The following is a 20,174-nucleotide window of genomic DNA, read 5'->3' as shown; positions in this document are numbered from 1 at the left end:
TAAGAAGTTAACTCAAGAATTTTGTGACATTTTTAAAACTTCAATGTTTTCTGAGAAAAAAAAAATTAAAAAAAGAGATGCTAAAACATTATAGATTGTTGATTGTGACCATTTAAGAATGTTAAATATTGTGAAAACACTTTTAAAAAAATAACGATTTTTTCCAAATTCACAAATTTTCTAAAAAAGGTTAGAATATGTATTTTTTTTTGTGAAAAAATATATTAAATTTATGGGAAATTTACGTATTGTTCCAAATTTACAAATTTTTTATAAAAGGTTTGAGTATTGAATATTGAAAACCAAAAAAGTATGAAAACTCAAACACAATTTTACAGAAGTTTTTTTAAATTAACGGGTTATAAATTTTTATAATTTGAAATTAAAATAATTTGAAAAGTCATTTAATAAAAAATAGAAGATGCTTTTTTTTAATGATGAAAAATTTAAAAAAATGTTTCAAAGCGTCATTAATTTAGAAATTTCTATAAATTCTAAATTTAAAAAGATTCTATAAATATGAGATTATAACATAAATTTAGATTTTTTTAAGTAAAAAAAGGAAAGAATAAATCGTTTCAATTAATTAGTAATTTAGAAACTCGTTTAAGTTTTTTTTTTCAAAAATATGTTTTGCCTTCCTCACCTTACTGAGGAAAGGCTATAAAATTACTCGAAAAACGAAATTCTTAATTTGGCCTCCAAGACCCACCTTCATGTATACATATCGATTCAGAATCAAATTTATAGCAAATGTCTGTGTGTGTGGTGGGATGTTGATCAAAAAAGAATTGCACTTGTTATCTCGGCACTGGCTGACCCGATTTGGACCGTTTTGGTCTCATTTGATCCATCTTGGGGTCCCATAAGTCGCCATTGAAAATGAAAAAGTTTAGTTAAGTACTTCAAAAGTTATGCTAAAAAAACGATTTTAACAAAAATTTGGAAGATTGTAAAAAGGGTGGTTTTTGTAAGAAACCTCGTCATGTTATACTTTTTTAGAAAGGTATTCGAAAGACCTTTTCAACGTGTTCAAAAGATTGAAAATCTGACAACCCTATCAAAAGTTATGAGCACTTAAGTGTTATTTATGAACTTTTTGGGGGCCTATCTAAGATATTTTGACAAAAACCTTGCCCGAATCTATCATGCGACTTGTCGTTGGATAGGTAATCAAAAGACCTTCCCAACGAGTTCAGTAGATTGAAGATCTGACAACCCTATCAAAAGTTAGAAGCACTTAAGTGTTATTTATGAACTTTGTGGAGGCCGGATCTCAGATATTACCGAGCATTACACTCTAAATGTGAGGAATTCACCAACCATCTAATGGTGGATTAATTAACGTTTTTTTGAAATTTTTTAAAATTTTAGAGCATTGCAAGATCAATGTTTTGAAATTTGTTGATTTTGAAGGTTTACAAATATTTTGAAATAATAAAAATTAAGAAAATTTACGTATTTTTCCACATTTAGCAAATTTGAAAAAAAATATAAATTAATAGTATTTTAAAAATTAAAAAAAAATACTTGATGTTAGAAAATTTTAAAAATTAAAGAATTAGTTTCCAAGTTGTTTAAATTTTGGAAATGACAGAAATTTGAGAAAACTTCAAATTAAATGTATTTTAAATTTTAGATATTCGAATTTAAATACTATAAATCAAAAAGGCAACAAAACTCAAAAAAACAATAAATTTTTTAATTTTGATATTTAAAGAATTTTAATTTTTTTTATTTGAAATATTTTTTTTGAAATGTTGGGAAATTATAAAAATATAAAAAAATATTTAAAAAAAATATCAGAAAATTAAGCATTTATTTGGATTCAATAATTAAGAAAATTCTATGAATATGAGGTCATTCAATGAATTTACTTTTTTTTTAAGAAGAAAGGGAGCAATTACAAAAATCATTAAAAAAAATTAGCGATATAAGAAATTGTTTTTTAGAAATCATTTTTTCAGATTTTGTTTAATTTTATCTTTAATCTTTTCTCAAGTTTAATTTTTTTTAAAGTTTTAAAATAAGTAGAACTTTAGGAAATTCTAAAAAATTTATTTGTTTTGAACCTATATAAATAAATTCAGAAAATTACAGCTTTTCAAATGATTATTATTTTCTATGTTAGGGGCAAGTTATCGATAACGATGACAATCATCCTCATAATTAATTTTGGGCGTAGAAATTATCGGAAATAATGTCATGAAATGAAAACTTTGATACAATTTATACATCAAAATATTTAGGTCAATTATAAAGCAATTAAAATTATAAAAAAAGTTTTTTTTTTTGTTTGGGAAAAAGCAAAACCAAAATCAAAACCGTTGAATTCATGCTGTCTTATTAGTAGTAGATCAAGAAAAAAAAGCCGAGATAAAAATTAGGCCAAACTCGTTTGAATACACAAGAAACGGCTAGATTGTTCATAAAATGTGGTAAAAAAAAAACTCGTATTTAAAAAAATTACAATAATTACCGATTTCACACTTCGCGACGCTTTCCAAACGGTGGCTTTTCCTTAAATATGTTTGTTAAAATTTGTTAAATGTAACAGAAGACTGAGATATTTCGTAGGTAAGCGAATAAAAAAGTAAGAAGAATAAAACACCTTTGCTTCCAATATACTTTTACTTTTCCTCTTTAATTCAACAATTACTTCTTAAATTTTTCTCATTGTTTCGACTCTTTTTTTTTCTTTTAGGAATCTCCCGAATAATTTTGAAAAAAAGTCGCATTTTACTACCATTGTCCCGTATTTTTTTCTGGTTTCATAACAAGTTGATCAAAAGTAGAAAATTTTCTATCCCTTTCTCACTAAACTAACGTTTGACGCGGAAAAAAATAGTCCAACTAGCGACTAAATCGCAATTCTAAACAATTAAACGTATGAATCTCAACAGCAGCTTTGTTTCAGTGCAGCTAAATAATACTTTGCATGGTATAAAGATTGCGTTCGACAACAGAGTAGTAGAAAAAACGTGCGCGCGCGCCCTTGAAAGACACAATCGAAGGTGTTTTGACGAAAACGTAAATATTTTGTCCTAACTTGTTTTCATTTCACTACGTTTTTTGTATAGTAGTAACTCGATTTGTTTGTTTTTATTTGCTTTTCAATACGACAATGATTTGTTTTTTTTTTTTGGTTTGCATTCTTCACTTACATAACACCTAACAGTTCCATTTTGTTTTGTTTTGCTTTGTTTGTTTACCCCCTTAGCTAAACATGTATATATATGAAAAAGTTTTGTTTTGTTTGGGTTTCCTTTTTTGTAGAGAGATACGGATGATTTGCACAAACGGATTTTTCCCAGTGTGTAGACATGTAGAAAAACTGTTGCGCCACGCTTTGACAGCGGGAAGTTTTGGGCTCTCGTTTGTGTGACAGGTGTGTCAAATTTTAAATCAGTGTGTGAGTGAGAGTAATTTGTGCGAGTTTGTGTCCGCGCGTGAGTTGCTTAGATTGTAGAGATGGATTTGTGACAGTGTGCGCGTGAATAGGTGAGAGAGACGGATTGACACATTTTCCTTACGTTTTGTTTACTTTGTAAAGGCGACAGACAGAGTTTAAATATCGTATAAATACACTAGCTAGAGCTCTTTCTACCTTTTGTTTTGTTTACCGATAAATGTTTACAAACGCTAAAAGATAAACTGTTTTTTGGCAAACCGAGAGTTTGGCGCAAAAATAACGTAAATAAAGTCTCTGAAATGCGTTGGCAACACTGGTTTTGATTTTTAGTTCAACGTGCGCGTGAAAAGTGGTGCAACGAAATCCAAAATGGCGACATCCAGTGACAGATTGATAACATGTTTTTGTTTACATTCCCGCTTTTCCCCCCTCACAATGTTTTGCGTCAATCGCGCGAAACAATAACAAACGCTTTCACAACATGACGTCTCACAGAGATGCAACTTTTGCGCTAACTATTTTAGTACGAACATCTTTTTTTGTATGAATATGAAAAGTGACAGCTGGGCGGCCATTTTGACCGTCGCCATCTTGTCTGTCTCAGTGAGTATGGGGTGAGTGAGGGCGTGCGGCTTTGCTTTGCTTGTGTGAGTGAGTATATAAAACTGTTTTGGTCCAACGTGTTGGTTTCATTTTGTGAATGTGAATGTTTGAGAAAATTTTACTATTTTATAATGATATACTTTTCACACTAACACTGCATTTGTTTGCTTTCTCTCTTTTGTTTAATAATTCATTCTCAATTCTACTTTGGCTACATATAAAAAATCTCACCATCGTCTTTTTGTGGCTGTCTGTGTGTGTGTTTGTTTATGTTTTGTTTGTATTTGTTAAATGTTACTTTATTATCGTTTAAAGGGCGGGAATATTTCCAATGTATTGATTTTTCTTCATTTGTCGTCACGCGGCGGCGGCGTCCGGTGAGGTTATGGTTTGTTTACCTTTTTTCTTTTGTTGAGTGGTATTAGTGAGAGGGCGTAACCAAACTCGAAATCACAGAAACACAGAAGCACTTTCGAGAGCTAATCGAGAGAGGAACAATAGAGAAATTGACGCCGACAATTGTTTCTTTCTTTCTTTTTTTTCTAATAACACAGCATTTGATTTTTTGTTGATTTTTTTTGCATTCTGTCACAACCGGCAGCCGATTCAGTTTGAGTAGTAAACAAAGCAAGTTGTGCGACGGTGCGAAAATATTTCGAACGTTTCCTGTCAAAAATCGCTTGTCGCATGACGGCGAATTTGTCACATGACAGTCAAATGACGGTCACGCGACAAAAGAACAGTGACGTGACAAAAATCGCTTGTCGCATGACGGCGAATTTGTCACGTGACAGTCAAATGACGGTCACGCAATAAAAGAACAGTGACGTGACAAAAATCGCTTGTCGCATGACGAAAAATTTATCACGTGACTGTCAAACGACGGTCACGCGACAAAATAACAGTCACCTTCGGTGACAAACCGAGTCTAACTGTCGCAGCTACCTAACAATGACGCAGCAATAATGTAATGAGTTTGAGTGACGTGTTTCCTAACTACTAATCGAGTATATATAGAGAGAAGACAGAGGCGTCACGTGCAAAATGCACGTGACAGGTAGAGAATATAATACATGTATATACTTTTGGCAGCGCTTGTTTTATCAGGTGATTTTTTCCAAGAAAGTTGAGTTTGAGTGATTTTTTTCTCTATGGGTGGATGTGTAGATTGTTTTTGTTTGTTTTGATTTGAAACGAAACCTTTGGTTGTCACAAATTAACGAGAAATGTCGGATTGATATTTGACAAGAGCCAGAAAAATAGGTGGATGCTGTCTCATAGTTCTAACTACCATCTTTGTTTACGTTTTTTACGATTTCTTTTGTCTAACAACAACAAATCTGAAGAAATTCCTTCTCCGCGGCGTTCAACACCGCATATTTTGAGCCTCACTTAGCTTCCACGCTTACAAATATAGTGTGGCAATAGTTTGCGCGGCATCGGCAATAGTAGTAGTAGTATTGGTAAGTTCCAGATTTTTTGTTTTTCGCGGTAGTAGTGTTACAATTAGCTACAATAATATCTCAGTCTTCTGTTTGTCCTACGGCTAGTGTTATGGAAGATTTGCCGTCGATGTCTGTAACTGTCAAATTGTTTTGTTTTTGTTGCGACGCGACGCGACACGTTGCAAAAACCGGAGAGCGAGAGCGAGCGAACAACGAGAGAACACCGTGTCAAAGACGAGAGAGAGAGCGAGAGAAATTGGAAAAAAAGGGGAGAGAAAAAAGAGAGAGAGAAATAACGGGTCAAAACTGTTGTAGGGTTTCGCGCACTCGGTTAGTGGTTGGCACGGAGAAAAATCCCACACAAAAAAACGCTGAAACTGGTTAAAATTTAGGGTTTTCTTTTGAAAAAAAAAATCAAAATATTAGAAAAAAAAACAAACACAGGTTACGAAGCGTTTCGGCAAAATGAAAAACGTAAGTGGTTGACGTTTGGCGGCGCTTGCGGCGCCGAGCCGCACATTTGTAGCGCTCTAAACGTCAAATTAGTTTGTTAATCGCGCCGTTGACAGCGTAACGTAAACAAAAGCGTTGGGACAAAAATGGCGTAAACGTAAACAACGAAATCAAAACCATGGCGGCCATTTTGTTTTTTTTTGTCGTGGCCTACCGCGTTAGCGACGCCTATGCCGATTAGCAAACAATAGAGAGGAGGTTTTTTAAAACAACACAAACACACGCGGGTTACAGAACCAGGGAAGCGTGTTGGGGGGCGATGTTTGAACGCGCGAAAAACAATAAGTTTGAGGTTAAGGTCACACACTCACCTGTGGCGTCGATTGGTGCGTGTCCAGCGTGTGCTTGGACATCACGATCGTGGTCGTTTTCTGGAGCGGTTCGGCCGCGGCCGGTTCCGTCGGGGATTTGGGCGGACCGTTCTCGACGAGGGCGCTTCCACCCAGGGCCAGCGATTCGGCGGCGCGGACAATGTCCAGGACCTGGCGGGGGCGATGCGGTAGGTTAAAAATGGCGTAATTTGCATTGCTTAGAATTGTTTAAAATTGCTTCGAATTGTTTAGAATTGCTTCGAAACGCTGAAAACTCCAGTTAACTGCATTTTTTTTAATGTTTAGAATTACCAAGAATTTATTTAAAATGTTTGGAATTGTTTAGAACTGCTGAAGACTACAATCAATTACATTAATAAATGTTTATTGTTGCTCAAAACTGCAAACAATTTATCGGATAGTAAAGATTGTAAATTTTCAAAATTGGATCGAATTGCAAATAGAAATGCTCCGAATTAATTAATTATATTAACCTTGTAAATGCTTAGAATTGTTTAGAAATGTTAAGAATTGTTTCAAGTTGATAAACTTTGCTCACAATTGCTTAAAACTGCATTGAATTGCATTTATAAATGCTTATAATTATTCAGAATTAATCAAGTAATTGCATTAAGAATTGGTTAGAAATGTTTAAAATTGTTAAGAATTGCTACGAATCACTCAAACTGCATTGAATTGCATTTAGAAATGTTAAGAATTATCTAGAATTTTGGGAAAAAGATTAGAATTGGCTAAAACTGCATAAAATTGCATTTATAAATGTTTAGAATGGCTTAAAATTGTTAAGAATTGAAAAAAAATGCAAAGAAAAGCACAAAATTGAATCAAATTGCTTATAGAATGGTGATGCTTAGTATGTTCAAGAACTTCTTAGAACTTGTGTAAAATTGACTAGAATTGATTGAAAATGTTTAGAAATGTTTGAAATTAATAACCGTTGTTTAGAATGTCTCAAAACTGCATTGAATTGCTGTTATAAATGCTTAGAATTGTTCAGAATTGATTGGTATGAAAAAGAACAGCTAAAAATTAGATCGAATAGTATTTCTACACGAGACAAATTGTTAAAAATTGATTGAAATTGTTAAGGATTCATTGAGATTGTCAAGAAAAGCTCAAAATGAACCGAATTACGTTTATAAATGCTTAGAGTTAATTAGAATTTCTAAAAATTGTGAAGATTTGATTGAATCGGATCGAATTTCATTTAGAAATGCTGAGAATAATTTTCAATTCAATTCAATTCATGTTTATTTGATGTAGTTATCATAATACAATTTGCTTAACTAATGACAAATGCAGAATTTTGGAAATACCTACAGCTAAAAAATAATTCAAATACAATCATTGGATGAAATAAATACAGCAAATTTCAATCGATTAAGGGAGAGCAGAAAAATTGTTCTGAATTGCTTAAAATTTAATATCATTTATGAATGCTTTAAATTGTTTAGAATTGCTTGAAATTGCTTAGAAGTGATAAGGTTTGTACAGAAAAGCTCAAAATTGGCTCGAATTGCATTTAGAAATGCTTAGAATTGCTGTAGAATTGCTACGAACTGTTTAGAATTGTTTAGAATTCCTCTTCAACTTCATTTATTTGCATTTATTATGCTTAGAATTGTTTTAAATTGTTTAGAATCGCTCAAATTTTATAAGAAAAAATTGGGATGGCAAATTCAGGTTTGAAATTAGATTGAATTGTATTTTGGAATGCTTAGAAATGTTTGAAATGCCAAGATTCGTTCAAACATGTTTAGATTTGTTTCGAATTGATAGAGTTGTTGAAAATTGCTCAAAACTGCATTGCTGTTGCCATATAACTGCTTACAATTTTGTTAACGAATGCTCAAAATGGTAAACAATTGATTAGAATTGGAAAGTAAGGCTTAAAATAGGATCTTATTGCATTTAGAAATGCTCAGAATTGTGTTAAATTGCTCAAAATTTCATTGGATGGCATTAGAAATGCCCACAATTGTCTAAAATTGCTAAGAATTGTTTGATTTAATTACATTTCATTTCGGCATGGTATTGCAATTTTCTTCAAATGGTTGGAAAATTGGTTTAGAAATACTTAGAATTGTTCTGAAATGTTCAGACTTGCATAGAATTGTTCTGCATTAAAATAAAATAAAAATGATGAGAATTGTTTAGAATTGCATCAAATTGTTCAGAAATTTTCAGACTTGCTTTAACCCTTTCAAGCCTGAATTTACAAAAAAAATAATATTTTTTTAGTTGATGATAGGAAAATGATCTTGAGGACCATACAAAAATTATAGGCTATTTAAAAAAAAATGATTTTTGGGTCATATCAGGCCCATCAGGCCCGAAAGAGTTAAATTTTTCAGCATTGCATTTTTTAAATATTTTTTTTAGAATTGCTTCAAATTGCCCAGACTTGCTTAGAAATGTTCAAAAGTGCACTGAACATTATATGAAATTGCTTAAACGCTTAGAATTGTTTTAAAATGCTTAGAATCGTTCAATTTCAAATTGTTCAGAATTGTTCAGACTTGCATAAAATTGTTCAGCATTGGATTGATAATATTTAGAACAGTTTAGAATTGCATTAAACTGTTCAGACATGCTTAGAAATGTTCTTCTTTGCATTGAACATTTTTTAAATTGAAATTGTTAAGAAATGCTTAGAGTTGTTCTAAAATGTTAAGACTTGCCTAGAAATGTTCAGCAATACAATGAAAACTGTAGAGAATTGTTTAGAATTCTCTCAAATTTTAGAGAAATAGCTCAGCATTGCATTTTTTTAAAGAATCGTTTAGAATTGCTTCAAATTGCCCAGACTTGTTTAGAAATGTTCAAAAGTGCATTGAAAACTATTTGAAATTGCTTAGAATTGGTTAAAATTGTTAAGGAACGCCTAGAATTGTTTAAAAATTCAATTTCACATTGTTCAAAAATGTTCAGACTTGCTTAGTTCAGCATTGTATTGATATTATTTAGAACAGTTTAGAATTGCTTTAAATTGTTCATACTTGCTTACAAATATTCTGCACTGCATTGAAAATTGTTTGAAATTGCATAGAATTGTTAAGAAATGTTTAAAATTGTTTAAAAGTGCTTATAATTGTTCCAAAATGTTCTGACTTGCCTGGAAATGTTCAGCAATACAATGAAAACGGTTGAGAAATGTTTAGAATTCTCTAAAAAAATTTCGAAATGTTGAGACTTGCTCAGAATTGTTCAGCATTGTATTGATTTTTTTAAAGAATTGTTGAGAATAGCTTCAAATTGTTCAGATTTGTTTAGAAATTTTCAGCATTGCATTAAAATTGTTTGGAATTGCTCAGAATTGTTTAGAAATGTACAAACTTGCTTAAAATCGATCAGCATTACACTGAAAGTTGTTAAGAGTTGCTTAGAATTGTTGAGACATGATCAAAATTGCTTAGAATTGATCAGTTATGCACTGGAAATTGTTTAGAATTGTATCGCATGGTTTATAACTGTTCAGAATTGCATTCAAAATTGTTCAGAATTGTTTCGAATTCTTCAGAACCGCTTCGAAACTTACCTTTTCCGGTGTACTCTTCTCCCTCGCGGCCACCAGCGCCTGCGAGTCACCGGAAACGGGCGTTACGCGACTCAGAGCCTGCGAAGGCGCCGCGGCCACCGTCGTCGTGACCGGTTCTGGTACCACTGTCGGCTTGGCTGGTACTACCGGAGCGGCGGCGGCAACTGCCGCCACCACGGGCATCGGTTCCTCCTCCGGGACGCGATCCACGCTGATCTTGCGCTGGTGGGACATCTCGACGATCGAGTCCTCTCGGTCCAGGCTGGACACGCTCTGGCTCAGCTCGGAACCGGTTTCCGAGGCACGGGATCCTAAGAAATTCGTTGAGTTGAGGTTAAGTTCTTTAATAAATGATTTTAGCCAAGACACCCACCTATCCGCGTGCTGTGCCCGTTATTGCTTATTCCGGCGGTCATTCCGCCGGCACCGCCGATCGACTGGTGGATCAGATCGCTCTTCTCGTAGCCCTTGCACACCACCAGGTGGAGCGCGTTTCCGGACGCGCGCAGCGAGTTGACCGCCTCCTGGTGCGTGGCCCCGAGCAGGCTGCACCCGTTGACCTCGAGGATGCGCTGGCCGACGCGTAACCGGCCGTCCCGCTTGGCCGCCCCCGAGCTGTTGATCTTCGAGATGAACACGCCCTCGTCGGCGGCGTCCAGCGGGTTACCGCGCTGCCCGTTGAGGCCGCCCTTGATGTGCATGCCGAGCCGTTCGCCCTCCTGCTTGACGATTCGCACTTCCTGTGGTGGTAGGGAATGTTAGGGTTTGAGTCTCTGCTAGTGTAGAAGGCCATGAACAATGGTGAACAGTGGGGTTGTCAACAAATGACGTCACAATAAGTTATAGATTTGCTATGTTAACGAAATTAAAGAATTTAATCTTGTTTTTATCAGATAGGCAAAACACAAATAAAAACAAACTTTTTAAAATTCAAAACCATGGTTTAAAAAAATACAATTGTAACAAAAAATCACGAAATAAATTTAAAAAAAACTTTCATGAAAATTACAAGAAACCAACATTACACCAGGAGTTCTACTCTGACACACACTAGACCAGACATTGAACTGAAAGTGGTCACTAAAAGGTGTACAACACGCTTCTCGAAAACTGCTCAAGTGTGCGTGTGACAGTTCTATTCTGAAGGGGACTCTAAATGGGGTGAGGGGGGGGGGGGGATCTACGATGGAAATAGGGCAACTCTTCAGAAAGATAGAGAGCAACAAACAACAATAACAACAATGACAGTCAGTGTTGGGCTCAAGGTGGTTGATGTCTCAGATATTCAAGACACAAACCTTTGCGTTTTTGAAAGTTTCCCGTAGTGGAATACCACCTTAAGGTAGCTGTCAAAAATGAAAAGGTGTGCGTCTTGACTAACTGAAAAACGGAAACCACCTTGAGCGTGATTTTTTTTCTTCTTCTAGCCGACAGGGTCAAAGGGAGCGTGGACCGGTTACATACCTCCGTTTGCAAGCAAACTATTTCGCAATTCTGGCGAATGGTGATGGTGAAGGGGGTTTTTGATTTGAGAGTGATTGTGGTGGTTTTTTTTTTTGTCGAGAGTTGGTGAGACAAATGGAGAAAAAGAAAACGGCGATTTTTGTTCGCAATGTAAAAGCAGCTCACACGGTTCAAAACTAACCTAGCGAAAAACTAGTGACGAGAACTAGGGTGGGGATTTGCTTCAGTGTGTGTGAATGTGGTTTGTGTCTCGACTAGTGTGTTGTTTTTCTCGGGGATTTTTGTTGGTGCAATACTAAGCGCAGTGTTGCCAGAGCGGCGGAATTTGTTGCGTGTGTTTTATCTCCTCTAGAAGTGGCTCTAGTACTTCATTCCCTAAAAGTTATGCTAGGGAGCAGTGTGAGGTTGAGGGGGCAAAACTACAATCAACAAAAGGCTCGAAAAGTCCTACCTGGAATCCGGCAGGCAGCGGATCGTGCTGAACGGTCAGCCGGATCTCGTCGCACGGCCGCAGCAGCTCCATCACCGCTTCCTGGTGCGTGGCGCCCGTCACGTCCGTGCCGTTCACCTTGAGGATGCGGTCGCCCATGCGCAGCTTGCCGGACAGCGCCGCGATGCCACCGGGGACGATCTGGAAGTTGGTGGTGAAAATTGCGTCAATTGCAGTACTAGATTATAGTAATTCATTTTTGCTGTGGTTATAAATGTTTAATCTAGTACTTCAATTTCTAAAATATATAGCAACATAGGTTTGCAAAAATTTGTTTAAAATCTTGTGTTATTTTTGTTAAATCTAGTACTACAGTTTTGTTTTTTTTGTGTAAGAAATCTCAAAAGAGCGATTCAATTTTATAATCTGCGTCAAAAAGCTTACGTTAGGCTATTTCAATATTTTTTAGAATTCTCAGAAAACTCAATATTGAAATAAATGGAGGTGAAGTACTAGATTTAAAGATTTCTAAATCTATTGCTGAATATTTTCATGATTACTCTTACATTTTTTTTAAATAAATTAATTACCAAAATATGGAATATTTCAATATAAATTATAAAAAAAAAATGATGTAGTACTTCATGCCCAACTTTGTGATCTCGGAATGTCTTATTGCAAAAATTGTACAACATTTGTAAAAAAACATTTTTTTGACATTTTGCAAATTAAAGCAATAATTTCTTTCTATTTTTTTTAATGAATAAATATCATGTTTGTTAGACTTAAATTGAACTTGTTTTGGTAGAATTCAGTTGTCTATGATTTATAAATTAACTCGAATATTTGTAGTACTAGATTTGATCAAATTATTTGTCAAATTGAATTATATAAACGGAATTATATGGTTTTGTTGCTTTTTTGCTTATCAAAATTCAACAAAATTGCTGTAGTACTAGATTTTCACAAATTTAATAAATTGAAGATACAAGTTTGTGTTTTTCTTAATTTGAGTTATTTACTTTTAATATCTAGCCATTTTCAAGTTCACAACTGGGAAGAAAAATCTAGTACTACGCAGTTCCTGATTTATGATTCTTATATCGTATGAAACAACTGAAAAAAAATCAACGAAATTGATGATTCTTATAATTAATTTTTATTGTTTTCTTAGATCTGTTTAACCTATTCTAGATTAAAAAATACTGTGGTACTAGATGAGGTTCACAAAATGATGATGATGATGATATTAATATTTTTTTGAATAAAATTACTGGAGTGTATACATTTGGAAAACTTTATTTAGTGTGTTTATAATCCTTAAGATCGCATTAGATAAATGTCGAAAACAAGAAAATCATTTAAATTGAAAGAAATTTTCACGATATTTCTATTACTCAAGTAATTATTTGTTTTACTAGATAATTAAAAACCATCTAGAATAATTTCATGCCATTTTATTTTCTATAATCTAGTACTACATTTTTCCTGACTATTTTGAAATTGTATCACTTCTTTGAATGAATAAATTTGAGCAACTTTCTTTCAATTTTTAGCATCCTTCAGATAACTTCAAAGATGAAATCTGGTACTACGAGCTGGATGAAAGTTTGTCATGACTTGTTGTAAGAGATTAATTGAAACTAGTTTGAGATTGTTTTTCGCTAGATCATAACTTTTTCAAAAATGTACTAAGGCCGATGCAAATATTTAAAAAAGTTTTTGTCCCTCGGCCCTGGCCGAGGTCAAAAAAAATTTAAATAACAAGCCATAGTCTTCACATTTAAATGAAAAAAGTGTTTTAAAATGCATTTTACACTAGTTCAGTTGTTTTGCAATCATTAGTTTTCAAAAAATCTAAGATCTGACAAAAACAAAAATTGTATCGAAAAAAAGAATTTGCATTGAAAATTTTCAAAAAATCTTAAGATTTTTAATAAACCCAAACATGCTAAAAATGATTTTAAACGCAGAAGAATGTATTTTAATTTGATTTCAGCTGGTTGCACTTGAATTTTCATTGACATTTTGAAGTTTATTGTAAAAATATTTTTTTTGCCCCCTGATTTTTCGGGCCAATTTTGAAGGGGGGGGGGGGGGGGTGACAAAAACTTTTAAAAATATTTGTACCAGCCTAAGGAGTACTAGATTTTCGTGGTTATTTTGAAAATAAAACGATTGGTGTTTAGAGAAATTTGAGAAAATTTATTTTAATGTGTAGCATTTTTCAGATTTCTATCTTTTATGATATATTCTATTACTTCAAATTTAATGAATTTTCCAAAATCAACTATTTTGTGGCAAGGTTTTTTTTCATAATTACGATTAAATTGATATTTTGATAAACAAGTCAATAAAATATTTTGAAGTACTAGATTCAACTTTCGTAACTAGATAATAATTAAGAAAAAATATTGCAGTACTATTTTTTCTCGCCGTTTTTTCCCATAACTTTAAACTTACATGTGAGATGAAGATACCGGGCTCGTGGGCCCCGAATGGCGTGCACGAGTGGTCCGTGCCACCGATGATGCTGAAACCGAGCGAACCCTGATCCTTGGGCAGCACCACTTCCTGCAAACGACGACGCCGGAAAAGGGAGGGTAAGTTCAATTAACAGTTAGTCTTCGTTTCGATGAGCGATTGCTTAGTTTAAAAAAAAGGTGGGTAGAGAGGGGGGAAACTAAACAAGGGAAAAAATAAAATCAAATGAACGAAATGCTATGAGAGAAGCTACGCAGTGTGCAGGGGTGCAAACTAAACACACACACACTTTGGTTAAGGCAAAACAACGGGCTAGTGGTGTGAGATTGACAGTGTGCGATTAGCTTACAACGTGTGGTGGTAATTATTTTTTTCGAGCTGAAATACAAACACAAACATAGAGTAACAAAAGTGCCGCGCTGGTTTAATTAACAAAATGTGCTTCTAGCTAAAATAAACTATTTAATCAAACGAAAATAGTACAACACACAGCTTGTAGTGGGTATTTTGAGGGGTGTTATCTACACGGTTGGATCGCAGGAAAGTGTGTTGTGTCGTGTTAGTTGGTTGTTGTTTTTCGATCCGAGCTCGAAATTGAAAATATTTCCATGTTTTCCATCATGTAGCGGCTACTCGTTCACAGATGGCGCCACTGCTCGCCTCTAAACTTGCATGCGATTTCATCCAGGACACGAACCTTTTTCGATGCTTGAAGTGATTTTAACCCGAACTGATTGAGATACCATTTCAAAGCAATTTGATAGAATAAGGGAGAGGAGAGACCAAACACCAGGAGTGAGAGTGAGTTTTGCAAATCTAAAAAAACAATCTGTGACCCGTGAAACATTTAGTAAGCTATCGATGTGACACAACTAGGTGGAAAATAAAGTGCTAACAAAACAGTTTTGTTCTGATTTGAAACGTAATCTAGTTTGAAAAAGTGAATGATAGAATAAGTTAAAGCAAAATGTCTCGTGAAAAGTGATAAAAAAGAAAACAACAAAAAAACGAGAATATCTTCTCAGTAAAAAAAAACAAATAAAAAAACGAAAATAATCAAGGTTTGTGTCTTGGGTATTCACCTCACTGATTAGTGGTTCCAATAACCGATTGTCAGTAACCCGGGTCATTACCGTCTCAGTGAAGGTCGACTTGGTGATGGTTTCGGTGACGGTGCCGAGTTCGGTGGGCGCCGGCGGCAACATCGGCACGTCCGGGACGGCCTTCTGGACGGTCACGGTGACCGAGGGGCCGTGCTCACCGGCCTCTACCTGCACCTGGCCGTGGCGGCCACCGCTGATAAAGTGCGACGGGATCATCGCCTGAAAGTCGGCGCTCGTCATGGGCCGGGCCGCAACCTGAACCGCGCGAATGTTTTTTTTTTCGGTTCGTTTGTGTGGGTGTGTTTTTGTGGTGGCACGGGAGAAAGCCAATAGTTGGGGTTTGGTTTTGGGAACATTTGGGGAACGGGGACAACATTCACAAAAAACACGTGATGGTAGCGTATTTACGAAAAGGATTCAAGAGGGAAGAAAAAAAGAGAAAGGACACAATGAAAAAATGCTTCGACAGCAGGTAGATTAGTACAAATTGTAGTACTAGACGTTTTCTGTTGGGTTGTAGAGGTTGATCATTTCTGTCCAAAACCTTGGTTGTGTATTTGTAATCATTAGAACTAGTCAGTGCAGTACTAGATTATTTTTTGTACCAGATTTCTTTAAGTTTTTATAATAATTCTATTATAATTTCTAAAATAATTTTAAAATTTTATGCCTTTCAAAAAATGAAGTACTAGAATTTATTTAAAGTCTTAGTAAACAAAGGATCACTAAACAGATAGCCAATTATTATTTCGTTTTTCTCGTTTTTTGAATTCTTTTATGAGTATTAGAATTCAAACATATGGAGTTGAAGTACTAGATTAAATTTGCTTCAAATTTGATGTGTCAACAATTTTTACCGCCATGAAAAATTAATTTGAAAAAGCAAATCCCATACATTTCTTTAGTAACAAAAACGTAAAAACAGCAAAAACGTAAAACATTTATAAAATATCATGTATAAGATTCATAAATAAATTGATCTAGTAATTCACCTCCGAAAGTTCTAATTGCTTTTTTTTAAGAATCTAATGAATAGATGATGTACTAGAATTTAGTATTTTTTTAATTTAAATAAAAGTAGTAAATAAACTGTTTATTTTGTTTAAATAATAAATAAATACAGCTTGAAATGCTAGAGATAAACGATATAATCTAGTACTACACTCACACAAATTCAAGAAAGCTATCATGTGATCTGGTTTTTTTTTCAAAAAAGATCTTGAATAAAAAAATAAAACCCGTGCTTCACTTTGAGATTAATAACAAAAAGTCATGCCGAATTATTATTTTAATCTAGTACTTCACGCACGAAATTCAAGTAATCTACATTTTAATCCCAAATTCATCTAAAATTTTGATAAAATCTTAGACCAAATCGTACTTTGACATTATTCAACAAGTGATGCTCAGTATTTGATCTAATCTAGTACTTCACTTCCGAAATCCAGAATATTCCAGATTTTGAATTCCTGTACTTTTAGATTAATTAACAAGTGTTCCTCCGATTTAAATTTAATCTAGTGCTTCACTCAAGAATTTTTAGTAATTTTGATTTTAATTAAAAATCGATTTAAAATTTTGATTCTTGAATGATCTCGATGTTATTTTCAAAATAGATCTTGAACAAAAAATAATGCCCAGCTTTACTTTGAGATTCATTAAAAAAGGTATGCTGACTTATTATTTTAATCTAGTACTTCATACACAAAATTCAAGAAATCTAGCTTTTAATCAAAAATCCATCATAAATTTTGATAAAAACATAGACCAAATCCTACTTTGACATTATTCAACAAGTGATGCTCAGTATTTGATATAATCTAGTACTTCACTCCCAAAATCCAGACTAGTCCAGATTATTATCCAAAAACTGTCTATAATTGTGATAAGTCTAAGGTCAAACCTGTACTTCAGATTAATATAATAAATAAGTGATCATCAGTTTTAAATTTAATCTGGTACTTCACTCACGAAATTTGGGTAATTTAGACTTCAAATAAAAATCGATTTAAAATTTTTATTTTTGATTGATCTGGATTTTTTTTCAAAATAGATCTTGTACAAAAAAAAGAAGCCCAAGCTTCACTTTGAGATTGATAAAAAAAGTATTCTGACTTATTATTTCAATCTAGTACTTCATACACGAAATTCAAGAAATCTAGCTTTTAATCAAAAATCCATCAAGATAAAAACTTAGGCCAAATAGTACTTTGAAATTATTCAACAAGTGATACTCAGTATTTGATCTAATCTAGTACTTCACTCCCGTAATCCAGAGTATTCCAGATTTTTAATTCAAAGCTGCCTAAAATTTTGATAAGTCTAAGGCCAAACCTGTACTATCAGAATAATAAATAAGTGATCTTAAGTTTTTCATTTAATCTAGTACTTCACTCAAGAAATATAAGCGATTTAGATTATAATTACAAATCGACTTAAAATTAGTCCAAACCGTACTTTGATATTTTTGAACAGATGATGCTTAATTTTTCATTTAATCTAGTACTTCACTCCCGAATATGCCAGATTTTTATCCTAAAACTGTCTAAAATTTTGAAAGTCCCAAGGAGACACAGTACTTTGAGATTGATAAATAAGTTATCCTCAGTTTTCAATTTAATCTAGTACTTCACTCATGAAATTTGAGTAATTTTGATTTTAATTAAAAATCGACTTAAAATTATGATAAAATTATAGGCCAAAGCGTATTTTGAGATTTTTCGTTTAATCTAGTACTTCATTCCCGAATATGCCAGATTTTTTACCAACAAACTGTCTAAAATTTTGATAAGTCTAAGGCCAAACCTGAACTTTGAGATTAATGAATAAATCATCCCCAGTTTTTGATTTTATTTAGTACTTATAACGAAATACAAGTAGTCAAGATTTGATTATAAATCGATCTAAAATTTTGATAATTTCTTATGCCAAACCTTACCTTGAGATTATTCAACAAGTGATGCTCAGTTTTTAATCTAATCTAGTGCTAATCTAATCTAATCTAATCAGACCCTAGCGCAGCCAATCTTTCGAAGGGATCCTGGAGAGTGCCTTAGGTTAGATGACGCCTAGCACTCTTCTTGTCATTTATTAACATTTGTAGTGCGCCATTGCATTAGAATGTATTGAAACATCACAAACGTTAAAGCGGCCAGGCCTACTGCGTAAAGCCGTATCGCAGAGATGACTCGTAATTGGGTTGAGTTTGAGCACGGAGTGTTCGAACAACAACACAATTCTGAATCGACAGGGGAGGAAGAAGCGTGGGGACACACCACCATACGCTCCGAGATTTTGGTTGTATTCGTTGGGAGCACCATGCTAAGAAGGTTTGGTACTCCGGGACCCTCTGGGATGGGACATTGTATTTCCACGAATGCCCTGGACACTATTTGCCGTGGTTATAGCGCCACAACTCGCTCTCAGTTTTTAATCTAATCTAGTACTTCAATTTATTCTATTTTTTATCCAAAAACTGTCTAAAATTTTGGTAAATCTAAGGCTAAATTTGTACTTTGATATTAATGAATAATATAGTTCTCAGTTTTTTATGTAATCTAGTACTTCACTCCCAAAAACACAAGCAATTCTCAAACAAATTAGGACCCAAGCCTTTGAGATACTTAATTTGTTATCAAATCTAGTACTTCACTCTAGCAAGTTTGAGTGACCTAGATTTGTTTAAAAAAAATCTTTAATTATCTCAAATTAAAAAATATCTAAATCGCCCTTTGAGATTTTTCAAAAGAAGAGGAATGATCGTTGTTGTATTTAATCTTGTAGTCACCCCACAAATTCGGATGCTTTGGATTATTATTTAAAAAAAATGAAGGTTGTACTGGCAAAGTTTATTTTTTCTAATTCCAAACTATACTTTGAGAATAATCGATCAGTGATGTTGAGTAATTAGTTTAATCTAGTACTTCACTTTTACAAATTGAAGTTATCTGAACTTTTGTTTCCAAATTCAACCGAAAATTTAAAAAAATCCGAACTGAATTTTGAGCCTCATCGATAAAACCGTCGTGTTTGAGTCATAAAATCTAGTACCCCACAACGTCCCAGAAAACGTCTAGTTTGCAACAACTTTCGCCGCGTCACAAAAATTCAACTCATTTCGAGCACGCTAAAAAAACACATGAAAGTTAATAAACATGAGAGCTGAAAGGTTATTGAACTTTGAGAAGAAAAAAAACTTGCATCGTGCAAAAATAAAACTAAAAATAAACCGTAGTACTAGAACAAGGAAACAAAAGGCGAAACGCACAAACAAAAAAAAAACAGATTAAAAGCACACACAAAAATCCTCACCTGCGCGTCGTCATTCGTTGGCGCTCCCTTCGCTACCAAACTACTACTTGTATTGCTTGTACCGTTGATTGCGGGCTCTGCCGCCGACGACTGATTGTTGTTGATGATGTTGTTGTTGTTGTGGTTGTGTGGTGCTTGTGTGCTACTACTACCGTTTGTGTTGCTGCTGGTCATGACGATGTTGTTGTTGTTGTTAGAACTACTACCATTGCTGTTATTTACAGACGTTTGCGATAATACTGTTCGTGGGGCAGGTAATGGAGGTTGCTGCGGCTGTTGTTGCTGAAGTTGTTGACCGATAAACGTCGTCGCCGCCGCCGTCGAGTTCGCATTTTGCTGTCGTGATAAATGTGATGATGATTGCTGTGCAAATGAACTCAACAATTGCGTTTGCTGTGACGATGGTGAGGAGGACGATGAAGTTGTTTGCGATGGTGTCGATTGCGTTGATGAAGATGTTGATGAAGGTGAGATTGTGGTGGTGGTGGTGATGGTGGGTGAAGTACTAGATTGACTACCGCCACCGAATGCGGTACCGA

The 20,174-nt window shown here is 34.2% G+C and overlaps 1 protein-coding gene across 14 annotated transcripts in view; it reads right to left on the bottom strand.

The window, feature by feature from the left end:
• The window catches only part of LOC120413290 (protein lap4), a 126,717-nt gene that overhangs the window by 29,088 nt on the left and 77,455 nt on the right, over window positions 1–20,174 (bottom strand). For 9 of the 14 annotated variants that reach the window (XM_039574033.2, XM_039574032.2, XM_039574031.2 and 6 more), the window contains 8 exons: window positions 19,636–19,971; window positions 15,304–15,579; window positions 14,201–14,311; window positions 11,759–11,938; window positions 11,308–11,337; window positions 10,217–10,583; window positions 9,844–10,154; window positions 6,285–6,455 (listed from right to left, as the gene is read on the bottom strand). In XM_039574033.2, the coding sequence (XP_039429967.1) occupies window positions 6,285–6,455; window positions 9,844–10,154; window positions 10,217–10,583; window positions 11,308–11,337; window positions 11,759–11,938; window positions 14,201–14,311; window positions 15,304–15,579; window positions 19,636–19,971 (1,782 nt within the window). The remainder of the gene's footprint in view (window positions 1–6,284; window positions 6,456–9,843; window positions 10,155–10,216; window positions 10,584–11,307; window positions 11,338–11,758; window positions 11,939–14,200; window positions 14,312–15,303; window positions 15,580–19,635; window positions 19,972–20,174) is intronic. The other 5 variants (XM_039574036.2, XM_039574038.2, XM_039574039.2 and 2 more) reach the window with 5 other exon arrangements.

This window comes from Culex pipiens, chromosome 1 (assembly GCF_016801865.2).
Source record: "Culex pipiens pallens isolate TS chromosome 1, TS_CPP_V2, whole genome shotgun sequence".
Classification (NCBI taxonomy): domain Eukaryota; kingdom Metazoa; phylum Arthropoda; class Insecta; order Diptera; family Culicidae; genus Culex; species Culex pipiens.
The sequence above is the reverse complement of the archived record's forward strand: the minus strand, read 5'-3'. Positions and strand labels throughout refer to the sequence as shown.